This window comes from Macrobrachium nipponense, chromosome 19, assembly GCF_015104395.2.
Source record: "Macrobrachium nipponense isolate FS-2020 chromosome 19, ASM1510439v2, whole genome shotgun sequence".
NCBI lineage: Eukaryota > Metazoa > Arthropoda > Malacostraca > Decapoda > Palaemonidae > Macrobrachium > Macrobrachium nipponense.
In genome coordinates this window covers 22,020,555-22,043,202 of record NC_061088.1, presented here as the reverse complement: position 1 = coordinate 22,043,202, position 22,648 = coordinate 22,020,555, and the positions used below count along the sequence as shown (strand labels likewise).

General features: G+C 36.6%; 1 protein-coding gene across 13 annotated transcripts in view; it reads right to left on the bottom strand.

Annotated features, from left to right (window-relative positions):
* The window catches only part of LOC135214834 (uncharacterized), a 189,618-nt gene that overhangs the window by 50,692 nt on the left and 116,278 nt on the right, over nt 1–22,648 (bottom strand). For 10 of the 13 annotated variants that reach the window (XM_064249308.1, XM_064249268.1, XM_064249243.1 and 7 more), the window contains 8 exons: nt 21,091–21,172; nt 19,544–19,726; nt 18,576–18,779; nt 17,724–17,831; nt 14,520–15,203; nt 11,823–11,967; nt 10,955–11,112; nt 10,267–10,396 (listed from right to left, as the gene is read on the bottom strand). In XM_064249308.1, the coding sequence (XP_064105378.1) occupies nt 10,267–10,396; nt 10,955–11,112; nt 11,823–11,967; nt 14,520–15,203; nt 17,724–17,831; nt 18,576–18,779; nt 19,544–19,726; nt 21,091–21,172 (1,694 nt within the window). Of the gene's footprint in view, nt 1–10,266; nt 10,397–10,954; nt 11,113–11,822; nt 11,968–14,519; nt 15,204–17,723; nt 17,832–18,461; nt 18,468–18,575; nt 18,780–19,543; nt 19,727–21,090; nt 21,173–22,648 lie in introns of those variants that run through there. The other 3 variants (XM_064249253.1, XM_064249277.1, XM_064249317.1) reach the window with 3 other exon arrangements.

Here is a 22,648-nt window from a genome sequence, read left to right as displayed (position 1 = left end):
TCTCGTCTTAAGATTAATTTCCTGCAATGAGTAAATATATTTCACATGAACAAAACAATCAAGGGATCAATGCCTCTGAACTAATAGTTGCAAAGAAAATGAATTTCACCTCTGTCAAATGTAAAGTGAAAATACTGCAAAATTCAGATTCCAATCCCTGATAAATTACCATGGCCGAGAAGGGGTTGACGTCACTTGTCTTAAAAAAAAAGAAGAAACAAAACCTTGCAATGAACATTAGCAAACACAGATGTCAATTAAATCCTAATAAATCTAAGAATGGTACCCCCATCAACCACCAAACAAAAATAATTCTTGGTGTATTTCACACAAGAAGATTGATTGTCTGCCGACATACATTGATCAAGTTGCTTACGTATATCTTAAATCTGCTTTAAATCACATTTCATAAGTAACTAAAGTACAAGAAGTACAAAACAAACGAAAGTTAAAAACGGGTTAAGGAGCGCTCGATTATTAGACACAAAATAAACTTTAAGAATTCATACACAATACGATCATAACGGACATGTGGTAGCTTAAAGTTATATATATAGTATAATATATATATATATGTATATAATCTATATATATATAATATATATATTATATATATATACTATATATTATATAATAAATATATACATATATATATATACATATATAGATATACATAAGATCTTCGTTCCACGTGAGGACAGAGACGAATCATACAAATATGACAAAATAATCAGAAATTGCAGACGACTATGAATTCGTCGTCCTTGGCACACTTGATAACTGCATATGTCTCGCAGGAATAAAATTAAGACTAAAATCCTAGGACATGAAAAATACAAAAACTTCGAGAGAACGAGAAATAGTTTTTTTTCTTTTAACGAGTACTAGTGCTGATTCTCTTTATAAAAGTGACCGTTGTACTGTTTTAGTAACGAGCCTCTTCCTGGTGTAATACTTAATATATATATATATATATATATATATATATATATATATATATATATATATATGTTATATATATATGTGTGTGTAAATAAACACTTATATGTTAACTATACCAATAGCAGCATAAGTAATTATAAACAAGAATCGACGTTTCCTTGAATTTGAATGGCATTGAAGACTCCTTTATAATGAATCATATATCTTACTAACTTCTAAAACGGTTGATTTCTGGCAAGGAAGGGATTCACTCATAAAAACCATGTCAAATGATTAAGAACAGCATATTAGTCATAAAACACGCAGGTAAATTTGTTAAGAATGAGGCAACCGCGAAGTGATTCTCATATTTTAAAAGGTGGGTACACACGTGCGAACCGAACCTTGTATTGTAACCGATTCTTGTAACAAAAACGCAAGTGTGGACGGTTCCTCGAACCCGAACCCCGAACCCGCGAGGTTCGAGGCGCGGTTCGCCCTCCGTCCCGCCAATTGTCGGTTTTTGGGTCTCCGAATCAAAGGGAGGTCTCTTTGAACGTTACGCCATGTGTGGACGGGACCTTGTATGACAACGCGTAACAACAGAGGTTGCTGAACTTGTTAACACCGACTATGAACAAGACCGTCCATAGTAGAGTCCCTTGTTTTGGTCAGTCAGTACGTATATGTCTACCATGGCTGATTGAAGTGACGAAGAGGTCCTTCAATTTATTAGCTATTACGAAGAAAAGACTTTACTGTGGCCAGAAACTTCTTGGAATCTCATGTCAGCGAGTAATTCCCGACCACTGTATTTTACCCTTCTAGTATATAACCTTGATTGCCACCATCTTCTTTTATTTCGCTTCATCTTCGTAATGAATGTATAAATATACGCGGCAGCTGCTACTTGCATGGTGGCCATCGTCGGTAAACAACCCGGACAGAGACAGACTGGTGATCGCAGTGGATTGAAATGAAGTTACGTGCTTAACGTGGTTACGGTTCGTCCTCTACATTTTGACACCTTGTAATCGTATATGCGTAACTCAGTTACACATACAAGGTTCGGCTCTCACGTGTGTACCCACCTATTACTACAGACGACACCCGGTATTCGCAGGCGATGTGTACCACAGCCCCCCTCCGGTCAATAGCTAAATTCCGCGAATAATTATAACCCCTCTAAAAACGCTAAGAACTACCTATTTTTATGGGGGGGGGGGGGAAATACCTTTAAAATGCTTATACCGGAGTATTTTAATAGTTTTATCACAAAAAGTGCATTTAGTCATGAAAATGATACGAAAATACAGTAATTAGTAAGTATTTCTTAGTGAAAAATGCCGCAAATAAACGATTTTTTCGCGAATAATGTGTATATGTTTTCTCTAGGGAAATACCCGAATAGGCGGGGTCGACTGTATTCAGCTCTCTTCATCATTAAACTGCTTAAGTGAAATAAAAGGGGTTTTATTTATTATAAAGTAGGCCCTCTTTATGCGTGCTCTTATAAAACAACCTCGACTTAATAGATTCGAGACTTTGAAACCTCACCTGAAGTGATTCATGATCCACCAAGACCCACATCGAAACCACTTTACATACCTGTCCTGTTCTGGCATCACGAGTAATCATTAAAATAATCTCGAAGACTATTTTTCCAATACCACATGCGACAGTCTTCAAGATTACCATGGTATAAAAATGTTGCATGTAAAAGCTTCTAAATTTCAGACATGAAAATTCATTAAAAAATGTGTTGACACAAGGTCAAAATTAAGTGGAATGTATTCAAATACTCACCCCTCGTAAAAACAGAATGGAAATGTAATAAAACCTTGATGATTGTGTAAAAAAAAAACTTGAAAGTAAAAAAAAAAAAAAAAAATAAAAAAAAAAAAAAAACTTCTGCACTTTGTAAAGCAGAGTAAAAATGAGGCAAAAATCTTGTCACTTTAAAAGTAACTGAAGATAAAATTACATTATTTACGACCCATAAAAAAAAGAATGATAATATCATCCTCATCTTTGCACCTTTTAAAAACTGTCAAAAAACATGCAGACAATAAGATCGCCTAATCTGAGGATAAATTTGCAATTAACATCAGCGCAGATTTTCCTGAAACAAATCTAAACGTGCTGAAGCTACCCACACGAATATGTATGATTAGAGTGAATCAAAGACAATAATGAATACACTTACCTTTAGACCCAGAGACAGATGATGGACATCTAATGAAAAGGGATCCGGACAGTAACTTTCTCCTAAGAGTTTTCGCTTCTTCTCTTATGAAAGTGGGTGGAATGAGGGTTTGGCAAGAGCTGCTACGAAGCATCACTTTCAGCGTGACAATAATTAAAACTGTATGTTCGCACTTGCATAAATGTTTAAAAATAACTCATATTACAGGAGCACGAAAACGCCCAACATAATATAGTAAGAAAGACAAGGATGAGATTTAATCATTTCAAATAATTTCCCCGATGGCTATGTGATTAAATGTACGCATTTGTGTTAATGAACTGAACTGTACTGGCTTGAAAGGCAGGAAAATTAACTTGAAAAATATTTTAGTGTGTAAACAGAAGGCAGAAATTAAATTTTAGGTATTCTACTTGCTCTGTGCATATTCCCATTTAATCTCCAAAATAATATATATAAAACCATATATATATATATATATATATATATATATTATATATATATATATATATATATATTATATATATATATATATAGTGAAAACAAAAGGCAGAAATGAAATTTTAAGTATTCTACTTGATCTGTGCATATTCCCAGTTAATCTTAAAAATAATATGTATAAAAACCACATATATATTATGTATATAATGTGTAGGTCTGGATAAAAAATGATAACAGTTGCATCTTAATTAACTTTCAATACCTGTACCAGCAAGAGCATAACATCTGGGGAAGCATTCCCTTCAAAATACCAAAGAGTACTGACCTTAAATGATTTTTAGACCATATTCTGCAGGCACATAGAAATGACTTCTATCAAGGAACTCGGGAGATGCTGTATTAAAACAACCAAATTCCCACAGAGGAAACTGACTCTTTTGTCAAATTATTTTTTAGTAAACACTGTGACTCCATCTTTTTGTTTCAGTCATTTATACAAAAACCTACTACAGAACTGCTTTGTAGTCTACATAAACACAACGAGACGTTTTAAAATGTCCCCCGATAAATGTAGTTTTTTTTTTAAATGTCCCTCGATACATGCAAAGAGATGTTTTAAAATGTCCCTCGACAATTGCAAAAATCTTTTTGAAAATGTCCCTCAATAAATGCAGAGATGTTTTAAAACGTCCCTCGGTATATGCAAAAAGATGTTTTATAATGTCCCTCGATAAATGCAAAGAGGATTTAAAATGTCACTCGATAAATGCAAAGAGATGTTTTATAATGTGTCTCGATAAATGCAAAGAGGATTTAAAATGTCACTCGATAAGTGCAAAGAGATGTCCCTCGATTAATGCAAAAGATGTTTTAAAATGTCCCTCGATGCACAGTCAGTGTCTACCTTTGTGATCTTTATTCATTATTTCCTGTAATAAAGAGGCAAAGACGAGAGAAATACAATCTTCCTTTTTTCTTTCCATTTTCATTGCAAATATTGTTCAGAGGACAGTGATAATTTTTTTTAGCAAGACAATTAGAATTGCTTAGAATAACAAGAAAAATCTTATAGTTCATGTTGTAGGAGAATTTATAAGAGGATTAAAAAAACAATAGGCTTTGAAACTATAGGAAGTTCCATGAAGTCGTGATTGTTGTGACTGTGGTTATGATATGTGTATATACATATATTTACTAAGGGTACACTGTAAAGACAAAGACAATAATCTAAAATAACGTATATCCTTATATTAAATTTTCTTAAGATTTAAATACTGTACAAATAGTTTAATATTTACTACTATATTTTAAAAGGCCAACGTGTAAGAATATTACACATTATGTTAATGTATATTATATATAGGTGCAACTGTGGTGAAAGTGAAAGAAGGCTTTAAAAGCACTGTATATGCCAACAAAAAACATCGAAAAATAGGTGCAATGAGGATAAAGCAAGAGTAAGATTATATAAAACGTCGGTAACGAAATGATACGGAGACCTCGCGTACCATTCAAGATTATACAGTCATAACAAAGATAGTTGCATTAGAGAACCCCCGTTTTGAAGTATTTGGAGGGACCATTTTTAAGTGTTGCAAGGATTCCTGTGTTATGGGGGACCACCTTCGAGTGGGTCCTGGAAATACTTTGTATGGGTTTCGTTCTGAACGAAAGGAAGGTTATTACCAGATACTTCGGGATATTCAAAGGTGTGCAGTAGTATGTGTTACTTGCATTTCGGTTCTCCTGTCTAAATCTGAAAGATAGTTTGGGTTGACTACTCATGCCTAATGCAAATTCATATTAGAATATTACTTACTCACTGTGAACTGCATTAGATGAATGAATATATCCTCAAGATATATTGAGCTCTTTCTGAATGAAAGTACTACTATTTTCTGAGTCACATTCCTCACAAAAATGAAAAATAAGAATGAACTACACTCTACTAAGGTAGTTTTGAAGACAACATTTGCGAGTATCCACGGTATCTTTTGTCAGCTTTAAAAACATCTAAGACATTTTTTATAAGCTAGAATTTGCATAAGGCAGCAATGACATTCCATGGTCAGTGAAAAACAACGGAAGGGTCAAGGTCACATTCTTACCCACTTTAAACTAAATCAAACTAAGAAGAACTTTATCACGTTTGTCATTTATAAAAGATAAATGAATGAAAGTACAATTATAAAGGTCACGAACTCACTAATGCGAGTTGAAAAACGTCTAAAGGTAGTCTTGGTTAAATAAAAAATACAACATTAGATGTAATTCTATAGACAGGAGAACCTGATACCAGTAACTTTTTAATAAAAGAAACTTGACGAGACCACAAATCAAACTTTAGACAAGATCACACGGTGCGGGTATCAGTCATCCTTATTCAGGGATAAGTGAATCTCTATTTTACTAAGTTTTTATCTGTTTATTTATTCATTCTTTCCTGGCACTGAATACTAATATACTTTAATTCCTAAAGTTTTTGCACTGTGGCCTAGCTTCTTTCCCCAATTACGGAAGATCTATCAGTGATGCAGGTAATGTCAGCTGATTCTGAATGACCTTCACTAGCGTTCACAACTCAGCCTAAGCAACATATCAGCATTCTTCCTGAATGACATGACTGCATCAACACCCAGAAACCTTCTACACAAACCCAGTGACATCTAGAAAGGTGAGCTGCGCATCAATATAAAACCAAAGATACTTCTAACCTACATCATGACCAGTATATTAAGTTACTCAAGATCAGGTACATTAACTGTAAAATCAGCTGACATTCGACTGACTTCTCAAAGTGTAAAACCTGCCAAGATCAATTTTGGAGCAATGTAAAAGCCACACCAGTTATACATCTAAATATCCACAAAGCAATAAAATAAAATTTCGTATCAAATATTCTCTAAGCAACAAAATGGCCCAGACAGTGCAACACCACCTTTACTTAGGCACCTTACATCAGACACATGCATCTTCAATTATACAAGCCAACGCAAAGCTCAGTAAACTTATACAACACTTTCTCTGTTGATACTTACATTGCTGGCAGTTATTTTCTTTATCAACGTAATTTTATCCCAATCAGCGTTACGACACGACAAATTTCATCTCAAATCATAATGCTGAAATACATTTTCTTCCCTATTGTGCAGCATTTTGAAAAGGTTTCACAGTAATAATGATTAAGAAAAACAGTATCAACAGGCACATGTTCGATGGGGAAAAAGTCTAGTCAGTAGGGAGAAAATTCGACAGAGCGAAAATATCTAACAGCAAAATCATATTCCATGAGAAAATCTGACAGCAACTTCAACAGTTCAAGCGAAGGTGCAATACATTACTACCCTAATACTACTCTATTTGCATTTTAATACATTTTTATCTATTTTTTAATGTATTAATTTACTGTTATTGCTCTTTTAATAAGTGGGATATATTCCTTCTGTATATCCCTTTACCTCCTGTTACTTCTTCCTAATGAACACCATATTCTTTGGATGCTTGAATTTCAAGTCAATGTCCCCTGTGGGCTTGTTCTATATGAATAGGTTTCATATACTGAATAATAATAATAATAATAATAATAATAATAATAATAATAATAATAATAATAATAATAATAATAATAAAAGCCGATAGGGAGCGGATGAACTTCCATGGTAATTTCTGTATTAGAAAAATATTCTTCATCAGCTTAATTGAAGGGGACACATTATAAGATTGGTATAGACTATGGTACGAGATTCAAGCGGAAAAACTGTGTGACACACAGCGCATTCTTTTGAATAAGGATGACTGATGACCTGAGGGAGAAACAGGAAGCAGAAGAGGATGTCATGACGGTTCCATTTGCACGCCCTCACTGATCATCCTCGAGGGTCGAAGTGGCACAGTCACTGTCGATGGTGCCAAATGAAGATGTGTCAATTAGATGAATGCGAAAAATGATGAGGTGAAGAGGTAAAAAAATAAAAAATTCCTTTAAACCACTGACAACAGATGTGGTTTTCATTGGATTCGGCCGTTCAAGCATTGACCCAAATATTATATCGTATATGCTATCCATTTTCCAATGAAAGTCTAAACGGGAAGTAGACTCGTACTACCTCTGCCTCTCTCTATGTTCCTTGGTTTCAAGACAAGAGCACACTTCTGTCAGACAACGCACGTTACTAAACCAACGATGTATCATTAAAAGTCTACGGTAACCGCTTTTTACAAGCTGAGACGATGCGAAAAATTCCCACTATGACTCTGGACATAAATAAAGCAACATTTGAATTTCTTTAAGACTTTTATTCATACCGGGACATTGCATTCTAAGGAAGCCTACGTAAAGAGTTAATGACCTCTATTTGTTTCGAGCAAACTTGTGCAAAATAATAATAATAATAATAATAATAATAATAATAATAATAATAATAATAGTATTATTATTATTATTATTATTATTATTAACTTGTCAATGTGCAGAAATTATTTTGTATCTTGTGACTTATAGTGGATTGTTTAGCCTTAAGGCTTAAACAATCCACTATAAGTTCACAAGATACAAAATAATTTCTAGCAAAACCACAGTATGACGTCATTAACAGTTCAAGTTATACCTTCTTCAAGGAAACTAAAATACGGGATTTAAATCAGGAATTATTTTAACTACATCAAGTACAGAGCAATATTTTTTGTGATACGGTCTACGTAACGTTCGGTCTTTAACGTTAAAAATGAACGCTAATTTCAAACTATTTCCATCTATCTTTAGATATCATCCCCGTATTCGTATCAAAACCTAAATTTTTTTAAGTACAATATTTGATATCCTAAATATCTAAAATGGACTTGGAAACACAAGAACACGTACTAGCAATCACGAATACATGACAACATGTCGCTTTGATGCTTAGACTACCGTGTATAAGACAAAAAACTGCAACCTACCATTATTTACATAATGCGAGACTGCAGTTCTGGTTAAACTAGCCAAACTACGCTGACAGTCCGAGAAATGTAGAAACCTACAGATCTATAACTTTGGGTCAATGCTTTGCAGAGTTGCAAGGACTGCAATGTATGACCTTCGCACGAAGGAGAAGAAGAGACTTTACAGAAATCATGCTTTGGCAATCTCCCTTTTATAAAAAGTTTGTTGAGCGATGCCAGCACCCGTGCGAAGAGATGACTGCGTATTTCATATTCACACCACTAAGTATTGCAAGGGATGACAGTGATACCAAGAAGAATTTGAATGAGTGCTTTTGGGTTTATGAGTCACAACTGGAATCCGTCACCGATGGTGCTGGTCATACCCAAGAGAATTTCAACCGGTGCTTTAGCTTTATACTCCGGAGCATCTTGTATCCAGATGAATTTTAATAGGTGCAGGTTTAACTTAACAATTCACAACCAGATGCAAAGGTGCATTTAGGACCAGTGGAAAGTGTCATCAATTTAATCTTGTTATGGCCAGAGCTTACGGTATTTTTTTTTTTTCAAATTAGTTTTTATCATCTACACACCGTTTACTTCTGTAGGGTTCATTGTTAAAAGCGAATTAAGCAACAAGGAGGTTTTATTCCTTTCTCTTATGAGATAAACCTGGTAATTCGTTGTCTCAAGTCAGAGAAAGATCATCAAACACAACAAGCATCGAAAAAGGCGGGTATATCAACACGGTCTCAGAAGTTATGGACATTTGAAAGATGTACACTAATGTGTTAAAATATGGCAAAAGTGAACTGATCAGTATGAAATGAACTTCTAAGCCAGTTCTACACACGGATGGAATAAAAAAAATAAATAATAAATTAAAGCTCGAGAAATGAAACCACAAAGATTACATATAACGTCAACGTAAAGATGGCTATCAACATACAACATGAAATTGGTATGGTCTAAATGTGTTATTAGATTATCTATCCACTACGAAATCAAACTCGAGATCAACCTAAAACATGAATTAAATTCCCAAAAACGAAAAAAACTAAAGTTGCAAAGAAAGATGATATACATTACGAAAAAATGATAGGACTTTCACTATACTGAACTGTAATACGTGTTCTCAAAACATTACAGTTGCACAACATCATACATATTTTAAATACCAAATAAGTTTGTCATCGTAAAACGCAGTTCGTCATCGTAAAATCGTTTTCTTTATGAGAACGTGTTAATATCCTGTAAAGAAAAATCGTCTGTCCTTTTGATTTTCTATTTTTCTCTTTTAAAGAAAAAAGCTGCAAAATCAGCAGAGTTCAACTGTAGCATTATATCTACAGGGCAAGCGATGGTCAATCACTCCTTATGCCGGCACAAAACTAGTTTGGATGAATTGTTTGAAATTTAATATAATAAATTCAACTAGTAGGCTGCTAATTCTCCATCAGGCAGTGCTGACATGACCAAAAAAAAGCTGGTTTCAATATTCAATACAGATCTTACAGTAATCCTAATTTCAAAACAGTTGTCCTACTTGGCAACTAATGCTACATCAGGTCTACTGGCAAAGACAGACTAGTTTGAAGCATTTGAAAGGTCTGCTGACAATGATAATACAACTAAGTTCCACTTGAATAACAGCGCCATCTACTCGTTTACTGAAGCAGCATTTTATCTACTGACGTTCAAAAGGTCTAAACTGAGCCTAATCAGCTAAGATAGAATCAATCAAGGACTTGGAAAAAATGAAAATCTTCCCTTACCTTCGCTCTCCTTCGTATCAGGTCGACCCTTTGCGTCGCTATTACCTATTCCGTCCTCGAGTTCCTTCATCAGGTCCCACTGCGTCAGGATCTTCGGGTCGTTCTTGTACTCCTCCGGAGAGTGGCCGGACTGAAAAGGAAACATGAAATGAAAATCATGACAATCAGCAAATTTAAACAACTACAGACACTTACATGATGATGACTACATTATCGTATAAAATATGTCGCGGATAAGTCCACAATAACATATTGCGTCATTTCGTCGATGACCTCAGAAAATTGTTCATAATATCCACTAGACATTGTATATATTACTGTGTTTAATCGATATATATATATATATATATATATATATATATATTATATATATATATATATATATCATATATATATATATACATTCGTGCGTACATATATGCAGTATCTTTTGCGTTCTTAATCATCTTCTACCCTTTATCTATCTATATGCTACCTATCTACCTACCTACACACACACATATCATATATATATATATATATATATATATATATATATATATATATATATATATATATATATATATATATATAATTCCACAAAAGTACTTTTCTAATATATTCATAACTCCTTAAACTTTAGATGGTTATGTACACCAATTACTCCATCTGCAGAATCTTTCCCTGTCTGAGATCACATCCTTCTCACCTTGTCTTTGGCCTTAGGATTGCCTCCTTCCTTCTCCAGGATCTTGTAGATATGTCCTCCGTCCCTGAGCACGGCGGCGTAATGCAGGGGCGTCCTGCCAGCGAGGTCTTCTTGCTTGGCGAGTTCGGGGAAGGACGAAATTATATACCGGACGAGGTCTGTAATCAAGAAATCAAGAATTAAAATTATGATTGTTTTGGCATTTCAACGGGATCGAGATGAACCCAAAGACACAAATGGGGTGTGTCAGTCTTAACAGGAAAGACAATCATCAAAATGCCATGGAGACGTGTTATCATACCTTTGTCTGAGATAGACACAGATAGAATTTAAAATTTAGGCCAAAGGCCAAGCACTGGCACCTATGAGGTCATTCAGCGCTGAAAAGGAAGCTGAGAGTAAGAGAGTTTGAAAGGTGTAACAGGAGGAAAACGTAGCAGTTGCGATATGAATCGAAAGTTAAGTATATCTTAGTTTAACCAGACCACTGAGCTGGTTATGAGCTCTCTTAGGGCTGGCCCGAAGGATTAGATATTTCTACGTGGCTAAGAACCAATTGGTTACTTAGCAACGGGATCTACAGCTTATTGTGGAATCCGAACCACATCGAGAAATGAATTTCTATCACCAGAAACAAATTCCTCTGATTCCGTGTTGGCAAAGCGGCGAATAGAACCCAGACCCTGGGATCGGTAAGATAGAAGAAAGAGAATATGAATGGAGTTAAAGTAAAAGAAATGGAAGGGGTTGCAGCTAAGGGCCGAAGGAACGCTGCAAAGAGCCTTCATTGTAGCCTACAGTGCTCACTTTGAGGTGCACTGACGAAGGCGGATTATAAAAATAACGAAACAGAGGAAGGTCACAGTACCTGTGTGTCCATGAAGAACGGCTTTGTGAAGGATGTTCGCGTGGTTCCCGTCTCTCGTCTGGGCCTTCTGCTTCTTGTCCAAGAGCTGCATCACCTTCCTGGTCTCTCCTGCCTCTACTGCCGAGTGAAGTTCTTCAATGGCATCCTGCACGATTCACGTCAACAAATTCGTTAGACATATTTCATAAACGCTTCTGCGCCAAAGAATTCAGCACTACAGACTTATGGCTATTCGTAAATAAATATTCAGATACTTTCATTCAATCAAATCAAGTCTGAGCAATCCTGACGACGAATGGTCTTATCATACATATCACGATGCGAAGTAACACACAAGTTGCGTCCAGTGATTGCAATGCAAAGGCAGGTGATACGGAAAACAGAAAGCACTGCTGGGCAGCTATGAAGAAGTTCCCGGAGTATTTGTTTAGGAAGGACTTGATTGATGGGGATACACGCTATGCCCTGAATACGTAACTTTAATAATGGATGGGGTGATTCAAAAGTATCAAGTATAATTCACTATCACGTCCTTAATAAGTGTAATACAAAGGGTTTGGTATTCAATATCTCTAGCAATTGCAATTGCTATTATGTACTGTCTACCCGAAGCAAACATTTCACTATAACTTAAGTTAACACTACAGCCGTATTACCAAATATAGCAAGGGCAGCACTCAAAACAAATAGGAGTTCAAAGTCGATCTGTAAAAACTATCAGGTAACCCTTCAAAATCAATGCACAATAGATTTTAAAGAGCGACTGAGTTTAATTACAGTAAAGATGACCAACTGAATGTGTAAACCCCTTGGAAAAAATGATTATTCGTGTATTGTACCATATCTATTCATCTGTCATTATTGCTCTTTTTGTCTGATTCTAGATTTAATCTTGAGGGAAACGCACAACTTCAAGTGAAATCAGTGTCCTTGTCCTGCCTAAAGAGACCGACCTATCTACTATACTCTGTTTTTTTCCATCTGGCCATCCGCCTGTGTTGTATGCGCATGGTAACACTGAGTCCCGGGCTTTAAATAATATTCTATTTCGAATATTAACGGTGTAATTAGCATACAATAAATCAATAAAACATTTTCCAGTTGCAAATTTAAACCCAGATATCCTTTTATTTACCTAAAACTTACACATAGCGTAACTATTTAAAGCCCGGGACGCAGTGTTACCATGCGGAAACACCACTGACGGATGGACAGATGGAAAAAAACAGAGAATAGTTTTATACTTGTTACTTGAATCAGTGGGTCATAAACACATCTATCAAATCCTGGAACGGAATAATAACAAATGAATGACTGAAAGCTCCCAAATGACGACTTCTTGCAAAACAAAGTGAGGTGGGACATTTCAAACACACAGGAGCAGGCAATCCTGCGTGTGAACACATCCAAACGGTAGATTAATCATAAAGGTCCAGTCAAACAAACGAGTAACGTAAGCACACGTACGACATAATCAACAAATAATCGTACACTGTGGAACTCCACAAGAATACTGAAACAATCAAGACATCTTTTCAAAACAGACACAACCTTGTGAGGTCTTGTGCTCACAGGTGGTAACTTGTTACAACAGGGTTTAAAGCTCCGTCACTGATGAGTGACTGTTCTCTCTCATTTAGATGGTTAGGACTTCAAAATCACTCCAGTTCTCATTTATATGAGAGAAGAATGACAAAAGATCACTCATTTCGAAGTCTTTACATCTGAGACAAGAATGATAAAATATATAAATAATATTCAGTTACTGCGGACTGAAAATTTTGTCTATGTTCACAGTAAAGCTCTCAAAACAAGATCCACTTACCAAATATAAGGACAACATAACAGTACAATTAAGTCATGATGGACTGCTAGATTTTAGTTCTATGAACAAATTCTCAAATGACTGAAGTATATATCTGAAACAAAACGCCCTTAAACTAGGCCTATGTGGATCCCTAACTGTCTACAACATTTGAGAACTAAATAAGCTAATGCGAAAACATTACTGATTTAGTTTCTACATTGTTAGTATGGTCCATTTTTTTCATCAAGACTGTATCCTAAAATAATTATGTTCACATATCAAATGGTTGGCAATCGATATTGTTCAGTTGGATTCCATTACTTTCTGATTTCTTTACATTGGAATACATACAGAAATCCATAACTCAGAAATATGAATGAAAGAACTGGCTAAATTCTATCTTACAAATTATGATGCCAATCTGTACAATTTGAGATGTGAAGTGTCATCGTTGGCAATTTTAACACTACAAAACATAACGCTACCAAGACCTGAAATGTGGCTTTTAAAAACGCCAGCCAGATTAACCTTTATAATTCCTGAAAACACCTTATTATTTACTAGTTTCCTTTCACAAGTTACCAAAAAATTCATGCAATGCACAACATTCAGTAGGACATTTGTGAGCATGCTACTAATGCCCTTTCCTTCCAACACCCTTCCGTTCATTATCAGAAGGTCGTCTGCAGTGAAAGACTCTTCCAACACGAACAACATTGACAACATATAGAACATGCAAAAGAACAGTGCAAGTCTTAGAAGTCAACAACACGGCCAAAACAAACTCTCCTGAAGTCCCCAGAGTGCTTTTAAGTTAACAGTTTTACACAGGGAACTCAGGTACAGGGCACAAGGTTTCCAGACACCCTCTGGAAGCTCCCCAATCTCACCAGGCTCTCTGGAATCTTTTTCAGGTAATCATTCACTTCTGGGTCTTTGGAAGTCTGGCCTATCAGCTTTTCCCCATCACCCCTGATGACAATGTCGTTCAGGGGCTTGTAATCGTCGTTCTTTTCTGCAGCCGCTATAGCTGCGATGATCTCTATGTTGTTTTTGGCACCTCCAACCACAGCATGAGGGCTGGAACCTCTGGAACCTCTTCTTGAAGGTGCTTTGGAGTTACTTCTAGACGGATCTTTTGATTTGTCCGCTTTAGACGGTTCTGAACCTCTCTCTTTCGACGGCTGCCTAGAATTCTGTCTAGACGGCTGTTTGGAATTCTGTTTAGATGGCTGCTTGGAATTCTGTTTAGAAGCCTGTTTGGAATTCTGTTTAGATGGCTCCTTTGATTTTTCCCTTGACTTCGACGGTTCTCGGGATGGTGCCTTAGATGGTCCCTTCGATGGTCCTTTAGCTGGGTCTTTGGATGGTCCTTTTGATGGGTCTCTGGATGGTCCCTTTGACGGGTCTCTGGATGGTCCTTTGGATGGTCCCTTTGACGGATCTCTGGAAGGTCCATTGGACTTGCCCTTTTTACCCTCCCGAGTCTTAGTCCGGCCACGCTCATGATTGTCTACAGTTAATAGGTTTGATCTTGAAGAAGACTGGCGGTAGTCTTCTGGAGTGTTGCCACTCTGTAGGCAGAGTCAAAACGTTACATTCCATCTTCTTAGGGAAAGTCTAGCAGATTTCAGTGACAAGTACGATTTACGAAACAAAACTCAACATTGGGATTTCTCAAGTAGATTGCAATCAAATAATGCCATTATTTCCAGTAAGATCTTGACTAGCACTGTGGATTTATCTAACTCATGATAAACTCAATACTCTGAATACAACTGAACTTCAAATAGTGCATAGAACTTTCTTAAACTCTACGATTTGAAAATATTATCAAGATCCTCCATTTAATATCACAATACATTACTCAAAGTATTAAAATCTGGAGTGAATAATAATTCATTAAACTATTTAATTATATGGTGAACCATTATCATACGTTTTATGTCTGTCAATAACGAGTTTTCAAATATTTACTATTTCTGATGATAAAAACTCAGCCTTATGAATCCCAATGCTGTGTGTTTTGAATCCGACTGTCAAGTTTAGATATACTTTAAAGCAAACCATAAGAGTTTTTTTGTGATTTACGTGAAGCTGCAGAAGATAACTGAGAAGATGCAATAATTAGTGATATACAGGTAATTATACAGATTAAAAAAGTGTTCGTCTGTATGAGACAGATTTCAAAGCACAGTATATACAAGTTACAGCTGTAAGGTTTATAAAAAAAAATACGGTGATGTTTAATTATATTAACCTATCTGGACCTAAAATTTAAAGTCTGTCTAGTTCTGATGCAATCACCAAATTCTTCCTACCAGTCTGTCACAATTGAGGTTTCTCTAACATTCAGCAAAGGTCACTGTCAGTCGTTTAGGAAATAAGTCCACCACTCAAGTAAGCACTGTAAAGACATCTGTGAATACTATATTGTGTTCATCCTTCTGTAGTAATGAGGCAAATAAAAAAAATCATTGAAGCTAACTCCATTTGATACCAAAGGCTCTCTGAGTATTTATATAAAACAAAAATTCTCTGGAAACTCTCACTCCAATTGGCAAAGCAAATCTTACTTCACATCATATGTGTCCCGGAATACAACAACTCTTCCCAAGTACAATGTAAGATTTAACTCCAGCACGAATCATGAGGGCTCGTGTTTATCTGTGCCAACATATCAAGAGAATGGAAGGTCTAATCTGCATGAATCTGAGTGAACACATCCATTATTGGGCACCTACAGATAGTAAGATTTTGGTAAGAATGACCTCCACGGAGACCATCTTGACCTGAACTAAAACCATTCTCGGTGGTGAGCCTATGAGACGGCAGGAGGTTTTCAATGCTTCACTCTTGAATGGCAGTCAATCAATTCAGATTTTAGATGCATTATTAATCAGTCTGACCAAATCAATGAGACAATTCTAAATTTTCAGAGGCTTATTCTGAAGAACGTTCTTCGAAATGACTGATATAAACCGAATCACGACGGAGCAGTTGAACAGCTAACAAGAAAGATCAAAGTCTACAAAAATAAAGTTTAGTACAAAGTGCAGTGTCCTTAGAGAGGCACGCTGTATCTTATACCCCCTACGTAGGTTAAGTGTTTGCAATACTATGTGAGTATTATAAAATATATATGCTTCCATCATTATACATGTAGTGCTACGTCCAAGAATAAAAGAGCATACACAAATGCATATATATGTACATCTATCCACAAGCATACACGTATGTTTAATCAAGTCTTTTCAAAGAATGATCATGGGCTTCATGACATTTTTCATATGCATACACATATATAAATACTGTACATCTTTTCAAAATGCAATTTTCACAGTGCAAATGATACTAGAGGTTTATGTGGAGGTGATCACGGTTATCTTTTTCGCGTGTTTACACTTTGGTGAATGTGAGAAGTATTCATTGGGTTATGGTCGTGTCAACATGCCCATGAGCAAGACACATCACCCGACCCTGAAAGTGAATGTATGAATGGAATATTATATAGAGTACACCCTAAGCATCTCCAAACAACGCAGTCTTGTCTTGCGTTCTTCTGCGACTCCTTACTTTATCACTTATAGCTAAAAATTTCGTTTAAAATGTAGCTGAGATATGTGTGTGATCTAAATGATATAACAGATCTATAGGGTTTCATCTCAATCGAGATGTTGGTAAGCGGCTGCTGCTTGATCTAGACTGAATCACTACGAAACTACAAGCATATACTGTATTTAAAAAAAAAACCTACCTTCTCTCCATCAAAGGTGGGTTTAGTTTTAAAAGTTTTTCTATTAAATATTTAGAGTCAATGAAGAGAAGCAAATAAAGCATGTCTAATATGACAAGCAAATACTAACTTATCACTAAAGAGACGCAAGGATGTAAAACGCTAACCTAGAGTTCAAAGGTGTTATAATATAACAACTACGTCGATAATGCTTGCGTAGGAACAAACAAAATGGGAATAAAAAAAAAAATACATCTATAAAAAAAGTTCTCAAAAATATTCAACAGTGGATCGAAAGAATAAATAGCTCCTCGAAACGAAGAGGAACCTTTCACCCAAAACAAGAAGACTACTTTACCAGGTCGGCCTCGTCGGGACGGGCGCCTTCCTTCTCCAGGAGGCTGAAGACTTCGTCAGCACCTGCCCCGCGGGCCATGCCGGCGTAATGCAGCGGTGTTCTTCCGTCCTGCGTAGAATAGAATAGAATTTAGCGATGGGAGGAGGAGGAGGGATATGGGTGAGGTGGGACCTGGGGGGTTAGAAGTTGAAACAATAGAAATAAATGGAGAAAGTTGACCCGGGCGGCTGACCCTGCTATACAGTTGGACTAATGAGGTCACACGAAGAAGAAGACAGAATTTAGGCCCAAGGCCAAGGACTGGCACCTATGAGGTCATTCAACGTTGAAAGGGAAACTGACAGTATGAAGGCTTGAGATGCAACAGGAGGAGAAACTCGCAGTTACACTGAGATACAATTGTTAGAGGGAGTGGAAAGTCAGATAGATGGAGGAGAATATGAATGGAGGTACAGTAAAGGGAATGAAAAGTTGCAGCTAGGGGCCGAAAGGACGCTCCAAAGGTCTTCAAGTAATGTCTACAGGACGACCTAGCTCTAAACTATCGTTTCATCCTGTTTAAATCTATCCATTAAAAGTATCATTATTTCTACTACCTTCTGCATTTCATTATTCACTTTTCTGGTCTCACTGTATTTTTTAATTTAGCATAAAGTTATTTTTTATGAGGACCTTGCTGATACCCCTTTAGCTTAATCCAACTCATAAAAATCACTCTCTGTCTCCTTAAAAGCACACATTATCCTCGAGCTTAATTTGGCAAAAAGGTATTTTTTATGAGGACCTTGCTGATAGACCTTTAGCTTAATCCAAATCATAAAGATCACTCTGTCTCCATAAAAAACCACTCACATTATCCTCGAGAGTCACGGCCTCGGGATACAACGACATCACGTATTTGGTCACTTTAGGATCTCCGGACTTGGCGGCGTGGTGGAGAGCCACGGCACCATCCTTGTCTCTGGCCATGACCAACTTCTGGTTCTCCTTCACCAGGCGTCGCACGTTGGTCACGTTCCCGGATGCAGCGGCTTCGTGGAGGGCGGTGATCTTCTCCTGGAAAACAGTAGGCAGATTTGGAGGTTGATTCAAACGGTCAGACAAGAGCTATAGTAGATTCACATCAACCGTGAATTTGATGTCTAGACCAGTCCCTTACGAGGCTCGTGATTGGCTGTTGATGAGCCAATCACAGGGCTGGAAACGCTCAGTCTCTCGAGAGTTCACATAGGCAGGATGTATGATCCACCTCTCTTTAGAGATACGGCTTTCAAAAGTATCCCTCAGGAGAGGTGGAACATAGATCCTGACTATGTGAACTCTCGAGAAAGACTGAGAGTTTCCAGCCCTGTGATTGGCTTATCAACAGTCAATCAGGAGTGTCGTAAGGGACTGGTCTAGACATCAAAAGCACTGTTGATGTGAATCTACTATAGGTATAGCCTTCCACTACAAAAGAACTGGCATCTGTTAGTTCGACCACTTGCTATATATTATTAGTACAAATGTAAATTACGGCTTTATCCTACATTTTTAGATATGAAAATATGTTTTGTTCTTCAGAGATATTTTAAAGTTAAGATCTAAAATCATGGGAGTTTCAACATGTGGGTTAATATCAGATTTATGTTAACGCCAACGAGAGAGAGAGAGAGAGAGAGAGAGAGAGAGAGAGAGAGAGAGAGAGAGAGAGAGAGAGAGAGCTTTATGCCATACCCATAGCTATCATCTAATACCTAGAGAGAAAGAGAGACGTATGTCCTACTTTGCCAATCATTTACACTGAGAGAAAGAGAGAGAGAGAGAGAGAGAAATCCTACCATATATCCAGGCACTCTCTTCAGGAACCTCCTGGTTTCATCGTTCCAGGAAGACTTGCCCTGAAGGTCAGTCCCTCTTCCAGACAAGATGACATATTCCAGGCTCTCCAGGTCCCCTTCCCTGATGAACGCCTCGATTTCGTCATCCGAAACTGACTTCATGTCTTTGAAATCCTGGACGCCCTGAAGGGGGGGAAAAGCGCAATGTATTTCTAACTGTCTTATTCTTGGGACTGGAAAAACTAATCCTTTTTTTTTTAACTACTTAATCCTTCTTTTCATTATTATTCTTAGGAAAAAGATGATTTAAGTTTCACTATCTAGAAAAGGGTACTACTTTTTAAACCAAATGATGCTTTTTAAAGAAAGGAATAGAGTTTTAATCCCTCCTCCTTAAAAAAAAAGTTTGTTTTTTTCTTTTTAATACCCAGAGAAGGGTAATGCTTCTACCTTGAAATACTTAGCAAGGGGGCATGGTTTAACCATTTCATTTAAGCAGGTAAGAAGGTTTTTACAGGACAGTCCTTAGAAAGGGATGTTTTCCCTTTTATCTTTCAAAAGAGGGTCATATCTTAATATCTTTATCTTCCGAGACGTGGCCGATGAAGAGGGCCCATGAGCGGAAAATGGATGTGGCAGAGATGAGGATGTAGCGACGGGTGTGAGAAGAGTTAGGATTAGAACTTAATTTATTAGAGGAACACTAAAGTACGGGATGTCGTGAGGAGAGAAGAAGATCACCTATGTAATAGGATTATGAGCAAGGAGGCGGAGGGAAGAAGCAGAGGACGGCCAAAATACAAATGGAAGGATAAAATATCAAATGACTTGATGGAAAGGTTTAAGAAGGCAGGATGCACTGGACAGAGGAAGGTGTAGAAAGCTGACAGGAAACAGAGACCCCATATAGAAATGGACAAAACTGAAGAAGAAAAGAGTAACGTTCCTATCAAGTCTTAAAAAAGGGTTATGTTTTTACCTTTCATTTAATAGAAAATGGTGATTTATTTCTTAACTTCTAGTTGTTAAAAAAGAAATTCTTACAGAATTATAATTAAAAGTGCTGCATTATTGGGAAGTATGGCATTTCTCTCTCTTCTCTCTCTCTCTCTCTCTCTCTCTCTCTCTCTCTTCTCTCTCTCTCTCTCTCTATATATTATATATATATATAATATATCTATATATAAATATATATTAGACATATATATATACATATATATATATATATATATGTATGTATATATATGTATATGTGTGTATATATATATATATTATTATATATATATATATTATATATATAATATGTATGTACTTGCATATTCAACTATCTCCTAAATAACATCAAAGAGCCACACGAGGCGTCACGAAACCCATATTACCAAATTGAAACTTGAACGAGACCCACATTAGCAATTACAAATGAAGTACTAAGAGCTTATCAGACCTCTCAGAAAGAGAGAGAGAGAGAGAGAGAGAGAGAGAGAGAGAGAGAGAGAGAGAGAGAGAGAGGCTGTCACATCAAGCCACCAACCAACATTGAATCTTACCTTGGGAATTTCTTTGTCGTTCTTCTTGTCGTGTTTCTTCTTGTCTTCGCCCGGGGAGTTTCGTCGACTTGGGTTTCGAGATCTGGAAGGATAAAGTGACAAGTAAAGCCCAGTAGTTGAGATTGAAGTTGAAATATAAAATTTGGGACAAAGGCCAAGCACTGGGAGCAAGGAGGTCATTCAGCGCAGAAACGGAAATTGAGAGCAAAGAGGTTTGTAAGGTGTGACAGGAGGAAAACCTCGCAGTTGCACTTTCAATCAACAGTCAAGAGAGGGTGGACAGCAAGATGGAAGAAAGAATATGAATGGAGATACAGTAAAAGGAACGAAAAGGGTTACACTGGGGGCCGAAGTGATGCTGCAAAGAACTTTAAGTAATGCCTACAGTGCACCGCGTGTGGTGCTCTAACAGCACTACCCCCTACAGGGAGGAGGAGTAGTGCCATCAGTGCACCTTAGGCGATACACTGTAAGCATTACTTGAGGTTCTTTGCAGGGTCACCTCGGCCCCCTAGCTGCAACCCCTTTCGTTCCTTTTACTGTACCTCCGTCCATATTCTCTTTCTTCCATCTTGCTATCCACCCTCTCCTAACAATTGATTCATAGTACAACCGCGAGGTTTTCTTCCTGTTACGCCTTTAAAACTTTCCATACTCTCGACTATTTTCCTGTTAGCTCTGAATGACCTCTAAGTCCCAGGCCCTGGAATTTGGCCTAAATTTTATATCAAAATTTATATTCCGATAAGAAAGGCATTCAAACTGACACAGGTACTCTCATATTCTAAAATACAGGCTGTTTTTAGAGAAATGAAATCAAGTAGCCTATAGTAGATGTGTATACCACCAACAAAGCTATTCTTAGACGCGAATAGTGTATGGTTTTACCGTCTAATTAACAATACAGAGGAACATGAAACCTGAGGCACTTAGATATCCTCTCTCTCTCTCTCTCTCTCTCTATGTATATATATATATATATATATATATATATATATATATATATATATATATGTATATATATATATATGTATATATATATATATATATATATATATATATATATATATATATTATATATAAACATTCAGGAGTCCCAGGAAGACAGCAGTCTAAGAAGCATGCTTTATTTATAAGAGAAACGTTTCATGTTGCTTCAACACATCATCAGTCTGCAATAATTAAAATTTTACTTGATAAATTAAAAGTTAAAAGTACAAATTATTACCAATAAAAAATCAGCTAAAAATAATTAAAAACATTAAAATAAAAACAAAACATGAGTGAGAAAGGCTACCTATTCAAGGTAAGGAAAAGAGCCAAGTGACCACAACAGTTCATACATGCCCAGACAACACTTAGGCCAGAGAGAGAGGAGACGAAGAAACATTAGAGTTTAAGCCTGGAGAGAGGTGCTTGATAAATAAACTCTAATGTTTCTTCGTCTCTCTCTCTCTGGCCTAAGTGTTGTCTGGGCATGTATGAAACTGTTGTGGTCACTTGGCTCTTTTCCTTACCTTGAATAGGTAGCCTTTCTCACTCATGTTTTGTTTTTATT